This window comes from Magnolia sinica, chromosome 2 (genome assembly GCF_029962835.1).
Source record: "Magnolia sinica isolate HGM2019 chromosome 2, MsV1, whole genome shotgun sequence".
In the NCBI taxonomy this organism is placed as follows: domain Eukaryota; kingdom Viridiplantae; phylum Streptophyta; class Magnoliopsida; order Magnoliales; family Magnoliaceae; genus Magnolia; species Magnolia sinica.
The window spans coordinates 16,886,121-16,901,223 of NC_080574.1; the positions used below are offsets into that span (position 1 = coordinate 16,886,121).

General features: G+C 40.5%; 1 protein-coding gene across 1 annotated transcript; it reads right to left on the bottom strand.

Moving 5' to 3' along the window:
- Positions 1-932: 932 nt before the first annotated feature.
- LOC131236454 (lysM domain-containing GPI-anchored protein 1-like) lies at positions 933-5,791 on the bottom strand. Its single transcript, XM_058233623.1, has 5 exons — positions 5,032-5,791; positions 1,808-1,925; positions 1,523-1,684; positions 1,394-1,425; positions 933-1,300 (listed from the first exon to the last, which is right to left on the bottom strand). The coding sequence occupies exons 1-5, from the start codon at positions 5,675-5,677 to the stop codon at positions 1,035-1,037; spliced, it is 1,224 nt and encodes a 407-aa protein (XP_058089606.1). The 5' UTR covers positions 5,678-5,791; the 3' UTR covers positions 933-1,034.
- Positions 5,792-15,103: the final 9,312 nt, after the last annotated feature.

Sequence of the window (15,103 nt, forward strand, 5' to 3'; positions counted from 1 at the left end):
TCATAGATTGGAAAAGATTTTATAGATGATAAATGGTGCAATGAATCATAGGACTAGAGGTCAAAACCAAGAAGATCTGGAGTTTCAAGCCTCTGGGGAATAGGATCCCATGTCCTTATTTGACTAACCGACTATCGAACTCAGGTACTACTTTGTGACGGATCAGAGTATCATAGGCTATTAAAACAATCTACAGAAGAAGACAAACCATCATTCTTTATCAAATCCTCAAAGGAGCAATATGAGGCCCCATGATGGTAAAAATGACAAAACTACCTACGATAGAAGAATGATAAAAAGTATTTTATCTTCCCCACACAAGGTAGGTAAGAAATAGGAATATGAACAATAGGCAACTACTTATTAACAGCCAATTCTAGATGAATAAACAGGAACACCAATTAACAGAAAGCTAGTTATTTTAACAGCAATTCATGTTGGACTAGACATGGCACATTAGTGCATACTGAAACAAAATAATTCCCACGCATTAGCCATTCCAATTCTAAAGGATTGAAGAACATATCAACCATTGCTAAACAGCTTGTAGCAATATATCTCAAAAAATTTGAAGTACAAACCTAACAAAGGCAAATTGAATTGGATGAGTTCTCTTTAGGATAACTGATGAAAACAATCATCTTGTGAGTCCAGAAACATGTGTTTCAAAAGAGCAGAAAAGGTATGCAATAAGTCTAGCCGGACAACAAAGAAAATACATGTAGACATTTACAAAGGTTTCCAGCAGTTGGGAAGTAGCCCGAAATGCTTTCTTCCAAACTCTGAATGATACTCTTGACAATAATTTAGAGGACTAGTGCCTAACAGTACAAGGTGAAAACACGGAATTGAATGAAAGGCTAAAGAGCACAAAACAAAATCCCCCTAATCAGCTACATCCCGAAATGAGTTTACTGAAAACAGTTAAAATATGACAATAACAAATGAGCCTTGATAGAAACACAACAATCGGCAGAAGCCCAGAACAGAACTTACAATCTTAGCCACATAACTGACAAAAAATAAAGTGCTGTCTACACCAGTAGCCTGATTAAGAGAAACAAACATAAAGCGCTTAGAAATCCAGATAATGGGTTCACCGATGAAGGAGCAGCAGATAGGCTTCCAGAAGGGCCATTCGCAGGTGACACGCCAGGAAACGACACGGTTCCTGGTACTGAAGACTTCGGTGTTATCGTTGTAACACCATCTGATATAGATGGTGCTGGTGATGGAGCACCCCATGAAACTCGTGTCAAGACAGTAGGCGGGGTTATGAGAGGAGGAAATTGATGCTCCCCTGCATCAGTTTGTAGGGATGTAAGTATAAGAACAACATCATAATTAAAAAGAATAGAGTGCAGGTGAACAAAACATTGCAATTGATATTTACCTGGGCATCGAGGTTGAAGAGATGTAGACAACCTGCAGAATTATAAAGCAAAAGGTAAGAGCTCTGCAACTGATTCAAACTTCAAATAAGCAAAACACATTTACAAGAGAGAGAGAGAGAGAGGCTCACGTAGTGAAAATGGTGCCATTGACATAACCATTGTAAGTACAAGAAGTTACATTGCAACCAGCACTTGTGGGTTGTGCAGTCACATTCCCGAGCATGAGGTTACTGTTTCTACATTGCATGCTTGAACATGATACTGCCAATGGAGAGGGCATGCAGTAGAGACTGCCACGAATCCATGATAAAATATCATACATGAAGAAGACAAGGAAGAAAAGTAATAACAACAAAGAAGAATGGCAAAATCAACAGGGAAGGAACTGAAAAAAAACCAAGTCAGTTTGTTACTTGAGATTCCCTGGTCCGCAACTGCATTGCACACAGTGACTTCCCGTAATGGCGTAGCTCCCATTCGCAACAATCAAGCCATAATCTGAGGCATATTTTGTGAACCCAGAGCCACAGGCTATAACAAAAGGAAAACACTCCCAAATGAGATGATTGTGTAAAAAGCTCTCAAAACCATACCTAACAAATACCATCACATTACTTTTTTTTCTTTTTCTTTTTTTACTTCTTTTTTTGTTGTGGAAAGATGACAAAACTTTTATTGAAGAAGTGAAAACTAATACAAGAAATGGATGCCAAGAAGGCGACCCAACTACAGCCCAACGAAATCCAAATCACAACCCTTATAAATTAGAGACACAAGAAGCCCATTCAATGACCAACAATTGCAAGAAAATCATAACAATCAAACACAATGAAGCAAAAGGTCCAAAATTTACTTCCATTTATCCGCATTTTATACCACATCATGAAACTATCAAACACCCAATTCATCATCGACGAACAAATACTCTCTCAACTCAACTCAAAATTCTTTTTTTTTCTAGCCAATGCTCACATCAAGCTGCTGACATGCAGAAACCCATTTCTAACTACCCCAAATGACCTACATTTTCATTTGAGCCAGCATTCCAAAAGGGCAGGAACCATCTTTCAATACACGGATCATCCATTAGGTGGGACCTACTAGGGATAGACGATGCACAAAAATTGTCCACCATCCAGCAGCCCCAATAATCCAATCCATGAGCTTTCACCCACTGCACATTGACCATTAGCTACATTTTAATTTGACCATTCATCAACAATCCAATCATCAACTGGCCATTCATTTGGATGCCTGTAAGTTTTTAAGGCGTATGTGACTTTTCACCTAAAAGTGACATTCAGGTGGAAGTTACTTGCATGTTGCCTGTTTGGATGAAGTTATTTTTTGTGTTTGGATAAATTGTACGTCAATTATAGGTGAGTGACTTTCAAGTGAAAGTTACTTTCATGCCGCCTATTTGGATGTGAGTAAGTTGCTTTTTGTGTTTGGATAAACTGTAAGTCAATTACAAGTAAGCAGCTGTGTATTCACACCAAGTGGCTCTTGGAATAATTATTCCAAATCATTATAATCACATAAGAAAACTTGGCACAAAATATGTCATTTTGTTAAGCTCATCTAGATGAACATTTGAGCCGATTCATAGCCTAAACCAATCATCAAGTGGGCCACAAAAGTGGGCCCATGGATTCAAAAAACATGAAATATAGAGCAGTAACTTAATAAATTGTGAAAACCATTGTTGCCAAGTCACATCCCAAAATCAGATTGGTTGAACAATCCTGACCTCTACATTGTGGATGCTTGTTTGTTGAAATGGGCCCATTGGATATTTTTTCACCTTATCAATCCAATAAATGCCCATCAATAGCAGATAACTAAAGAGGCATAATTTTTTGTTCATGGTACATCCAAACTAGGACCCATAATTTGGAAATTCAAATTACTTGTATGCCACGGGAAATTTCTAAGTAACTTCTAAATTCTCATAAGCATCACCCTCATGGCCGATATATTTCAATTACAGGGGTAACCAATACAGTAAGCCGAAACCAATTTTTAATACTTGCTATATTCAAGCATTGTTTTATTTCGGGTGACCACCATCCTTCTAGCTCTATTGTGAAAGTGCCACGGTTGAAGTACAGCAATCAAACAATCCCAACAGTCCAATTAGCAGTCAAGAAACTAATAATTAAAGAAAATATTTTTATTTCTTTTTAAAAGAGCAATGATCCACATTCAACTGGTGAAAATCCATCGATCATAATGGAACCATAGTCGAAATTTTTGCACCCATCTCTTGTACCCCACAATGAATGGGCCAGTCAACTTACGCTAATCAAGCGATAGTAACCACTCAATTAGCTGCCCAAAAACATAAGCAGCTTAAAAAATTGCACTAATGCACAGAGAAAGAGAGATCATGAATGGTTCATATCATCATTTAGGGCGTGTTTGGTGAAAGGTATTGTACTGTCATGTGCCAGGTAATTGTAACGATTACAGATTACAATACCTTACTCTTGGCCAACAGGTAATTTGACCAAGAAATCATGTTTTTGGATACAAATGGTAATATCATAATGATGATACCATTACAATACTAAGATGTCAAATCAATACCTCCAAATACACTAAATCCAATGTTTGGATAGAAAATTTCTACTGCAATGTATTGTACATTTGTAATGATTACAAATTTCTTTACCTCTCTCCGTTACATATACATTTGACCACCAAATTACAATACATCTTTAAGTGTCTAGTCAAGCAAACACTGTAATTATAATGACGACTAAAATGCAACACATCACCATCAAACACGAACTTCCAAAGAAGCCCTTAGGATTCAGTGATGCCATGACCGTGACGCATGTTTTGTATATCGTCCATCAGTTTTGCCAGCTCATTTTAGAGCATGGGCCTAAAAATGAAGATCCAAATCTCAGGTGGGCCACACCACATGAAAAAGTGATGATTGAATGCCCACCAATAAAAATTGGATGGGTATCAATATGTTGGATGGGAGATAAACATTAAGGTGGGCCCCAGGAAGTTTTTAATGGTGTGCATTCAATCACCACTGTTTCCTGTGGTATAGTACACCTGAGATTTGGATCTGCTTCATTTTTTGACCCATGCCCTAAAATGAGCTGGCAAAACTGATGGTCAGCGTGGGTATGCAAAACATACATCAAGCAGGGGGGGAGAAATGTGCAGACCCAACATAAATCCGACACTAATGTGCTGGAGCTGCTTCAATAGGTGTGTTTCCCCATCTTCCCCTCTTTTTTGAAAAATCAGAACGTTCACCTGTAAGTCACCTAAGCGACTTCTCACCCCAACCCCATAAACTTTCCTGGCAGTTTTGCCTGTAAGTGACTTACAGGTGAATTTACTCCCCCAAATACCACCTGAAAGGTGACTTATTACCACTTACTACAGAACTGTCAGGCATCCAAAAGACCCCTAAGGTCTACACAAGATCACCCATCCGCAACAAGGACCAACAGATGAACGGTGACCAGACCACTGAAAAGTGAGCCCCACATGTACAGAACACTGGCCCAGATGAAATCACCCATATTTCAGGTGGGCATTGTAATTTTCAGGGAGAATGAATAGAACAAAAACTGAATCATTCTCAATTACAGAGAGAGATTGAAATTACCTGGCAATGGAATGGCGAGGATATCCCCAGCCTTCACTGCTGTACTGCCCATTGCATTCACCGTCATCACATCCGTCACCGTCGTTGAATATCTAGCGGCGATACCCGCCACTGTATCCCCCGCCCTCACCACATATGACAAGTAGACCGCAGGCAGCCCGTTATCCGTCTCGTTGAAGCACGTGCACGGCAGCGGGATCGTTAGCGTTTGCCCGACATCCAGCACGGAAGGATCGGAGATGGAGTTGGCGTCCCGAATCTGATCGGCGGACACAAGGCCGGAGAAGACGGTGTCAGCAATGAAAGAGAGGGTGTCGGAGGGGCGGGTCTTGTAGCGGGTCCCGATGGACTTGCGGATACCGTCGGAGCAGGAGCAGGGGACGGGGACGTGTAGGAAGAGGCGGGCCGGGAGGATGTGGTTATCGACGTCGGGGTATGAAATGTCGATGGCGTTTGCAGAGAGGAGGGAGATAGGATCGATCTGGAAGAGGGAGGAGAGCTGGGAGACCTTGAGGTCCGTGTAGAGCGTGTAGCCGACCATGGCCGTACACGTGTCCGATACAGAGCATGGCTCTATGGTGGATTTGGAGAAGCAGAGGGATGGGATGAGAGAGAGGAAGAGAAGAAGATGGAGAAGAGAAGGCATTGAGATTTTCTCTTCTAGGGTTTTGGATTTCTTTTTCTAGGGTTTCGGGGTTTGGGGGAAGAGAAAAGGTGGGAGCTTTACTCTCTACCTTCTCTTCTGCTACCTTGGTTGAGCAACGGTCGGAAGCAGAGAATATATGGCAGCCAGAGAGAAAGGAAGGAATACTCTGTGAGTAGCTATCCATATCCTTCTATCCCCGCACGTGCACTATGTGCGTTTCTAACCGTTCATCCGGAGGCACCCACTAGTTATATCATGTTTCCTCAAAACGTGGCCTTTCTGATTAGAATTTGGCCTGTCTGTAATTTTCCTGTGGATCGTGGAATATTTAACCGTCTATTATTCTGATAAACATATGGCCCACCCGTTGATTTTATCGGGATGATTCTTTGGTTAAAGAGAGTGAACGATGGGGATCAAAGGACGAACGACCCGGATTTTGAAAATTAGTGACAGGTCAGCAATTACGATGAGAGTAGGATTTTGATAGCTAGTTTCGCGAGTAGGTATGATATTTCTAGTGTGAGGGAGGCTGAAAATGGAGAAATGTTCAAGTATTCCTCGGGACTACACTAAATCCTGGTCATTAAGAGCTTCATAACATAATCATAACCATTCGTTTGGTGGGATCTACCACGAGTGTAACAAGTAGAAAATTCCTCACCGGTTGGATGATATGGGAAGATCCCACCATGCATAAATACGAGAGAAATAAACAAGCTAGTTGTTCATGTTGAATGAGAAGAAGTACATTAGTTTGATGGTCGGGATTCTCGGTTTGATTGGTATTGTTTATCACGGTACATATAAGGTACGAAACAATTAATGGACGGCTCTGATCATTAGATAGAGTCCATCGAGAATAATTTCTTACGGAGTATGGTTTAAGAAGTGCCGCGTACAGAATCAGTCCTTAGATAATTGCCATATCTAGGACCAAGCTCCAGAGACACGAGTCAGATTCTTGTTTTTTATATCTGATCAGACAGGAGGCGTGTGATTTTTAGATTGACAAAATTGACCTTGGACAAACCTATCTATGACCAAATGGATTTTAATCTCTTTTGGGAGGAGTTTCCAATGTTAGTAATTTGCATCGTTAAAAATTGTTGGTGACTCTTCGACCGTACGTGTGGCAGAGTTGTAGGTGAATCCAGACCGTCCAAATCATTTATCCAACTTTGGATGGAGCATAACGTAAAATTTACACGGTATATATTGCTAACAGTCTTAATTTACTTAACCATCCATTCTTAGCCATTAATCACGAATTTCTTTATCATTGTGATGGTATGATCCACTCCATCTACAAAGGGTCTGATGGTCTGTATGGATGTACATCACGTCAGTGCCACATGCGGAGGATGAATGGTCGAGATCCACACTCTCCCTTGAAACCTGTGTTTTGAAAGATAGGTCGCTTGGAGTCCCCCCTGAATGGGGACGACGCGGATTGGATACTACCCTGCCTGTACCGACCTCGGCAAAGGCATGCGCTCTGAGGGTCCATCGTGATGTATGGATTTTATCCATACCGTCCATCCACTTTTCTATGTCATTTTATGGTAAAGACCAAAAATTAGGCAGGCCCAATGCTTAAATGGATCCCTCAGTGAGGATTAAACTTTTACCGTTGAAAGCTTTTTTAGGGCACAGAAGTTTTAGATCACATTGATATTTGTGTTTTCTTTCGTCCAGGTCTATTTGAATTTATAAACAGATTGAATGGACAATAGATATCAAAGTGGGCAGTAGGAAGGTTTCAACGGTAGGTATCATTATCACCGCTGCTTCCATGGTGTGGTCCACTGGAGCATTGGATCTTATTTAATTTTGGAGTGATGTTGTAATGTAATATAAAAAAATGAATAGACGGTGTGGATAAAACCATACATTATGATGGATCCCTCGTAGCTCCTGACTGTACTGAGCTAGGAACAGGCTACAGGCTAGGGTAGTCCCAAACCGCGCCCGGGGCGATTTCACCGGCGTCGCTTCCAAACGGAGGGAAATGAATCTTTGGCGGGAGCACGGAACCGACGGGAACAAGGCCCTAAATTCAAATTGATCAGACGGATCTACCCATTGGTTTGGTGGACATGAAATGCATGGTTGAGAACATAATGACCTGCATTCAAAATTCAAGGGGCCCCAGATGGTTAAGATTGCCCGAGCAGTGATGAGACCACGACTCGCTACACATCCATCCATATGCCTTGACCGTCCAAGACTTATGTTGGACGGTCTCGATTATATATGCGGTTGTGTCCTGTACGTGGATGGACTGGGTCCATCCGGGGCTCTATGGGGCCACTGGGATGTATGAGCATTTTTTTCTTATCATTTTAGGGCATGAGTCCAAAATTAAGGTAGATCCAAGGTGTAAGTGGACTACACCACCAAAAGCTGTGGTGATTTATGTATTTTAATTCGATCTATATATCCATTTTACCGGCTAATTGTAAGGCTTAAGTTAAAAAATAAGCATATCCAAAGCTCAAGTACACCACACGGTAAGAAACAATGTGAATTGAATGTCTAATGTTGAAAAAATCTTGGAAACCACGTAAGTTTTGGATCAAGCTGATATTTATATTTTTCTCTCATTTATGTCTCTGTGATCTTATAAACAGGTTGGACAAATAAACATTACAATGGTCACTAACAATGTTTTAAGGTGGAAATCATCATCCTCGTTATTTCATGTAATGTGGTCCACTTGAATATTGGATATGCTTCAATTTTGAGCTCAACATGTGAAATGAGCTAGAAAAATAGATGGCTGGCATGGATAAAACACAAATAATAGCTTAATTTAAAATTTTTATGACCCGCAAGAAGTTTTTTAGGGTGGGAATTCAATCCCTACTATATGATCAAGTTGATATTTGGAACTGATTCATTTTTTAAGGCCATGCACTAAAATGTAATGAAAAAACTGATGGACGGCGTCGACATTGCACATATATCAAGGTGGGCCCTACGTTCAGGGAAACGCCCATTAACGTGTCACCCGGTAACACCTAATACGCTCCCATGTGAAGTGTAAGCATTGCCAAGCTGTTTTTTGTCGTTGCGTATTCCATAAAAAAGCGAGTAGATTTTGGTAATTTCCATTATATGCTGGGTGCTGTAGCCTGTATTGCTCTTCTGGACTCCGGAGCGTTTAAGGGCCCCACGTTTCAAATATTTCTAACTACTTTTTGACTGGATTCTCCTGTATGTTTGCAACATTTTTATCAAATTGTGGAAGAAAAATGCTGTTCTAACTCGAGTGCGCTCGTCTCCCACGTGGGAATGATTGTCACGTGTGTAAGATCGGCCGGTTCGTTGCACTTCGAAGGTCCCATGCATCTAAACCAGGCGAGGATGATCATTACGAGGACTACACATGTATGCTGATTTTGAACCACGGACCGATTTCTTCTTACCGTTCATTCTCTTTGTAAAGTTGTAACTTAGCTGATGCGTATACAGGTTGTTGTACTATATTTTTATCATTGCTGAAGTAACCCAGCGAAAAATTATACATGTTGTTGCATAAAAAAGACGCACCATACAGAAATATATTAATTTAAAGATATTTATAAAGCTTTGAATGAAAGCACAGCTTATGCTGAGTTAGCGGTACATGTTGTTTGATGACAGGGACGGTCCAAAAGCCTAATAAATAAAAAGCAGCTGAGATAAGTAAAATAATTAGAAGAATACAAAAAAATAAAAAGATCTAAAAATCGAACATGGTGATAACTCAAATACTTAAGGGGACGTTTGGCACCGTAAATTGGAGGGGATTTGAGGGGGTTTCAAATCCCCTTATTATTTGACAACATAAAGTAAGTGGGGTTTCCAAATCCCTCTTTGAGGGGGTTTGTAATCTATGATGAGAGCTTGGATTACACCTAAAATCATTTCAATAATTGCAGGTGTAAAATGTGTGTCACTATACACTATCATTCTATTGGGCACATGGCCCACTGACGATGATCAACATTGTCCAAACATTGTCTATGTAGATCAACACTATTCAGACATTATCCATGTAAATCAATGATTAAAAATCATTGGTTAGTCACTCAGACATGATCTTGTGCTTAAGGCCCATTTGGGACTTGCAATTTCATCATTTTTGGCCAAAGTATATATTTCAATAGGCTTATTACAACCAATGTTTCAAATTTTATATATCTCACTAATTATAGATATTAAAGTTGATTTAGTAATTAAATTCAAACCCCCATAAATATACCATTGATAGGTACTTATGAATTAAAGTTGATTCACACTTCAGGGTGTCAAACCCACCAGGAGGATTGTAAATCCAGGGGGTTTCTAATCTCAAGAGTTCCTAATCCACGCTCCCAAACAGGCCCTAGTGGTTAAAGTGGATACGAGAAATAAATATAAAATATCTACATAGTAGAAAAGTATATAAATAACAAAAAATAATAATAAAAAATCAACATGGTAAATCATCTCATGTCAATTCAATAAATCCAATCAAATTTATTTTATCTTTATCTTTTCAACATTAACTATATCTTAAGAGTAACGATAATCTTTTAATTGTAATCAATTAGCTATAATTCAGATATACAACCCTACATTGGACTTCATCCATTTCAAATACAAGTAATTTTATTTTGAAAGATTCATTGAATATAGTAAGTATTTCCTTTTAACATGAAAACACTTCGGTATGAAAAGTCCTTTCATACCAAAGGCAAAGCTAATTCAATCTTCAAATTGAGAATTACACTCTTTAATTATCATTTGATCAACTTTTAAAATACTTTGCAAATAGTTGAATAGGCAATTCATTTCCTCAAATCTCAATCATATATAATTAAAGTCATCTTATCTACCTCCATTAACTAGGGTTGAAAGTCAAGTGGGCTGGGTCAGGTTGGTGCTCAACCCTAACCCAACCCAAGGTTCCTGTACCTCAACCCTAACCTAACCCAACCCAAGCGAAGTTAGTCGAGTTGGCCGAGTTGGTTGATTGAATACATGATAATGTTTTCATTATTACATTAGTTTACTGTATTTTAATATAAGTCTTTTTTTTTCTCTCTTTTTTTTTATCTATAGTTTTATTAAATATATGTGTAGTTATTTATGGTAAAGAATTTTTATTTTTATTTTTTCTAAAAAAACAAGCTAAAATATTGGATAATTATTTATTTAAAAGTCGTGTTGTATAGCATGCAATTTATTTGGGAGAGAAAAATCCAACATATCTTATTATCTCGAATCATCGAAAATGATAAGGAGCAATGAGACCCAACGACACTGGAATTTCTTATGCCTTCAAACAAACGATCCACACTCAATTATAATTTATTGGTAATTACTTATATATTGATTAGGTTCGGGTTAGGTTGGACAACCTAAGACCTCAACCTGAGCTCGACCCAAGTTTCATCAAGTTGGTGTTTGTATAGCCCAAGCCCAAGATCAGACTCGATCCATCCTACCTGAGCCCAATCCAATGTTGGGTCAGTCACGGGTCGGTCAGGTTGAGCCCAAACTTTCAACCCTAACAGTAACACTTTGGTGAAGTTGGAAATCAGCCTCGATTCTTACACACCTGCACACGCATGTGTGACCAAAAAAACCCAAAAAAAAAAAGAAAAAGTGGCGAACACATGCTTTAGTCTTTTGCACATCTCATATAAATTCCATTGCTGAGATTTTGCCAAAGAAGGGCTCTGATCTCGCACAAGTTTGCCTGGTTTCTACATATGAGGGGATTGAAATTAGCATTTGGTGCTCCTCTCGTGGATGAAACTCATCCACCGCAGGATTATATGCCCACCACCGTAGATGGAGCATATCCTAAAAGCCACATTGATCTAAGTATCTAAGGCATACATTTTAGGCGTTCCATTCTGCATTGCTGCCTACTGTCTTCTTAACCATATGTTGAACGCCTACCCTTTGGACGGTTAAGATATTTAATCCAATTTAACTCTGTGAGTGTATTATTCCCACGAGGGCCACGATTTGGATGGTCTTGATTATCCCACGCACATGCAGCATGTCCCGGGATGAATGGCGTGGTTTAGAAAATTGTGGTTAACATACACTGAAGCGTTCCGGCGCCGCTTTCAGCTCGTGGCCGGTGGCCAGTACGCGAGTCGCTTGCGTACCCGCTACGTGGGAATCACCAAGATGTCCGTGAGAAATCCGGGCGCGGCTTCGGTGGATCCCCGGATCCACAGATGTCGGTGGATCCCTGATGGTGGGGCCCACCTCGATGTATACACCTTATATCTATTCCTTCCATCCGTTTTCAAAGTTAATCTCAGGGCATTATACTAAAATTTAGGCAGATCCAGATCTTAGGTGGACCAGACCACAGAAACAATGGCGATTGAATACTCACCGTTAAAAACATCTTGGGGCATCTCAATCCAACACATTGATAACGTCACAAAGACGTGGATGAATGGACGGCCTGATATGAAAATTTTATGACCGATAACTTATTAATGGTCAATCACCACTTTTCCTGTCCCATGGTCTAATTGAGATTTTAATCTGCCGCTTTTTGAATCATGCCCTGAAATGAGCTGCGAAAACGGATGGACGGTGTGGATGTAAGTTATAAAAATCAAGCTGGGCCCGCATTAGAGGATCTGGCCACTTTGGATTGACCTAAGCTGCGAGGCCGGTCAAAACTGAAGTTGACATCACTACAGAGAAACCGTCCCGGGGCCACCATGAAGTTTATGTGCCATCAGAGCCGTTCATAAGGTTATTATCACTGGGGGTGTACTGAAAGAACAAATATTCATGGTACGAAACTTTTTTTTATCCCTATAAAGCTTTTGACGGTGGGTGTTTCCATCTCCACTGTTTCCTTTAATGTGGTCCATTTAAATTTTGGATCTGGCTCATATTTGGGCTTATTTACTAACATGAGCTGGAGAAAGAGATGGAGGTAGTGGATTTCTTTAGGACATCTCGGTGGGTCCCACGTAGCTTCCGACAGCAGAAACTTACCATGTACTCCGGGAAGGGGACAACTCGCGTCTGTGTGGGCAGATACGGAGGAAAGAGAAAAACTTGGATGCTCTGGGAATATTGTGGATGATACGCAGGCGCCTCGAAACTACTTGGAAACTGTGCATGTGGGATACAAGTAATTCAAATTAAATTGTCCAAATGCCAGCTCGTGTATCTTGAACAAAAAATTACACTTATTTGATAATCTGATTATCAAATCTGTGAACATTTATTGAACGGTTAAGAATGAAAACTATCAAATAGTCCAAGTTCAACCAACAAACTTCCACAAATCAGTTGTTAGGATTGTCCAGCCTATCTGATTCTAGGGAGTGCCATAACGTAACGGGTACATGACTTGCTCGGCTCAATTTGAGTTAATGTACGCCACGCATAAAAATCCCAAGTGCCCGCGTATCAAGCTCTATGCTCTACCAGAGCATTAAATAAGTGAATTATTTCCCATTCATTCAAGGGGTCTTTTCCAAAATGGGCCAGGCCCGTACCCAGATCACCACCATTTCAAACATGATGGTGGCCTATCCACCGTACACTTGGCTTAGTCATGCGGCAATCAGACCGCTCAAACGTCTGATCTGATTGGTGATTGGAACATAGCCCAAAAATAATATTGACCTGTTGACTAATAACCATACAATCTTTCCTTTATTATATTTTGACCGGTCCGCAGTTGCTTTCATCCCATGATTGTATGGTTAATATCTCTACGTTGGTTTGAACGAGTCTCCCGCATGTGTGCCCGACAATTTGAGTGGTCTGGATAGCACACGTGCGCCAAAAGCAAACATGGCAGCTGTACCTAGGTGCGTATCAAATGTTGCGTGGCATGCTTATAAATCAATCTAAACCATTCATAACTCAGTGACAGCCTTGGATGGAAAATATCCTAAAAATATTTTCAACCGAACAATCCGGACTCCTCCATTTGTGGCCAGAAATTAGACGGTCAATAAAAGAAATACTGCAATGGTCAGCAGATGACAGTCTCAAGTGGACCACAGGAGGCAGTGGGGATTGAACTCCTACACTCGAAAACCTCTTAGGACCAAGAGAGTTTTCGATCAAGCTAATATTTATGTTTTCCCATCTTTATGAATGGTTTGAACGGTTGGATGAAAAATAAATATCACCGTGGGCCTGAGGAAGGTTTTAACGGTGGGGCGCATTGTCAACACTGCTTCCTATGGTGCGATCCACTCGACTATTACATCTGCCTCATTTTCGGACTTACGCCCTTAAATGATATTTCAAGATAGATGAACGGCATGGATAAAATATATACATAAGATCATATGAGAAGACCGTCCATCCCTTGCCAGGTCCCGGTGGGATAGTACGCAACCCGCGCCCATCCAAGACTTCTGTGGCCCCAAAGAAGATTTCAACGGGATGCTCTCAATCCCACTGCCTCTCATGGGTTGGTCCACTTGTGCATTAGATCTACCTCCATTTTGAGATCATGTCCTAAAATTGTTTTTCAGAATAGATGGAAAACCGTTGATAAAGCATATACATCACAGCGGGCCACACAGAGCCGCCCGTCTGTAGCTAGGTTCTCGTGGGGTACCACCTAGTCCGCGTCCATTCCGTTTTACTTGTCCTTTTTTCTTCGTGCTGACGTGCACCAGATGTACTGGCCTGCAACTGCAAGAAAGAACTTCGATACTATGATAGAGTGCGATGTATAATACGCATTGCCATTGCAAACTTACAATACAAGTAACATAAATTGTACTTTCTAAATTATGGTTCCCACCTTAGATGTGTCATGTGGCAAAAACTACACTCATTCGATCATCTGGATAACGGATTGGTGGATATTTCATGAACGGTTAAAAGTAAAAATATCAAACGGTCTTGTTTCCACGATCAAGAGTCTAAGGGGACGTTTGGTGCATGGTATTAGATTATATACAGTGGGTTCCACGATTTTGCCAGTTTAAATTGAGTTAACGTATGCCACGTGGACAGTTTGGAATGCGTGCGTATCAAGCATCATACGCAGCTAGAGTACCGTATAACTCTTGTTGGCCGACGCGCGTCCCTTGAATGATTGGGACTTTGAAAGATGTCGTACTTAAAAAGAAGAGGTGCAAAATGTAGTGTGCACTCGCTGGATTGCACTCTTTAAGTGCTATCAGCCCCCAAAAGGCAGGCCCATTCAATCTGAGCCGCTCATCAAGTGATCCTCACTTTCAAGGTGCCGTATCCCAGATTCAGGCCAAAGTGACGATTAGCTGATGAATGACTCCATCGTCATACACGTATGCACCGTCTCCCTCGTGTGAGTGGGGAAAATGGTATTCTCGCACGTCACATCGTCGCAGATCGTGAAATCTTTCTCAAAATTTTTAATTTCCCGCGAAGCTGCATTTTAGTATACAGTGGGAAGTA

Bases quoted from the DNA above. Each gene is read 5' to 3' on its own strand.
- LOC131236454 (XM_058233623.1), bottom strand. From the start codon at position 5,677: ATGCCTTCTCTTCTCCATCTTCTTCTCTTCCTCTCTCTCATCCCATCC. The intron at 1,685-1,807 runs GTAACAAACTGA...GATTCGTGGCAG, and splicing joins TGCGGACCAGGGAATCTCAA to TCTCTACTGCATGCCCTCTC. The intron at 1,426-1,522 runs GTGAGCCTCTCT...ATAATTCTGCAG, and splicing joins AATGGCACCATTTTCACTAC to GTTGTCTACATCTCTTCAAC.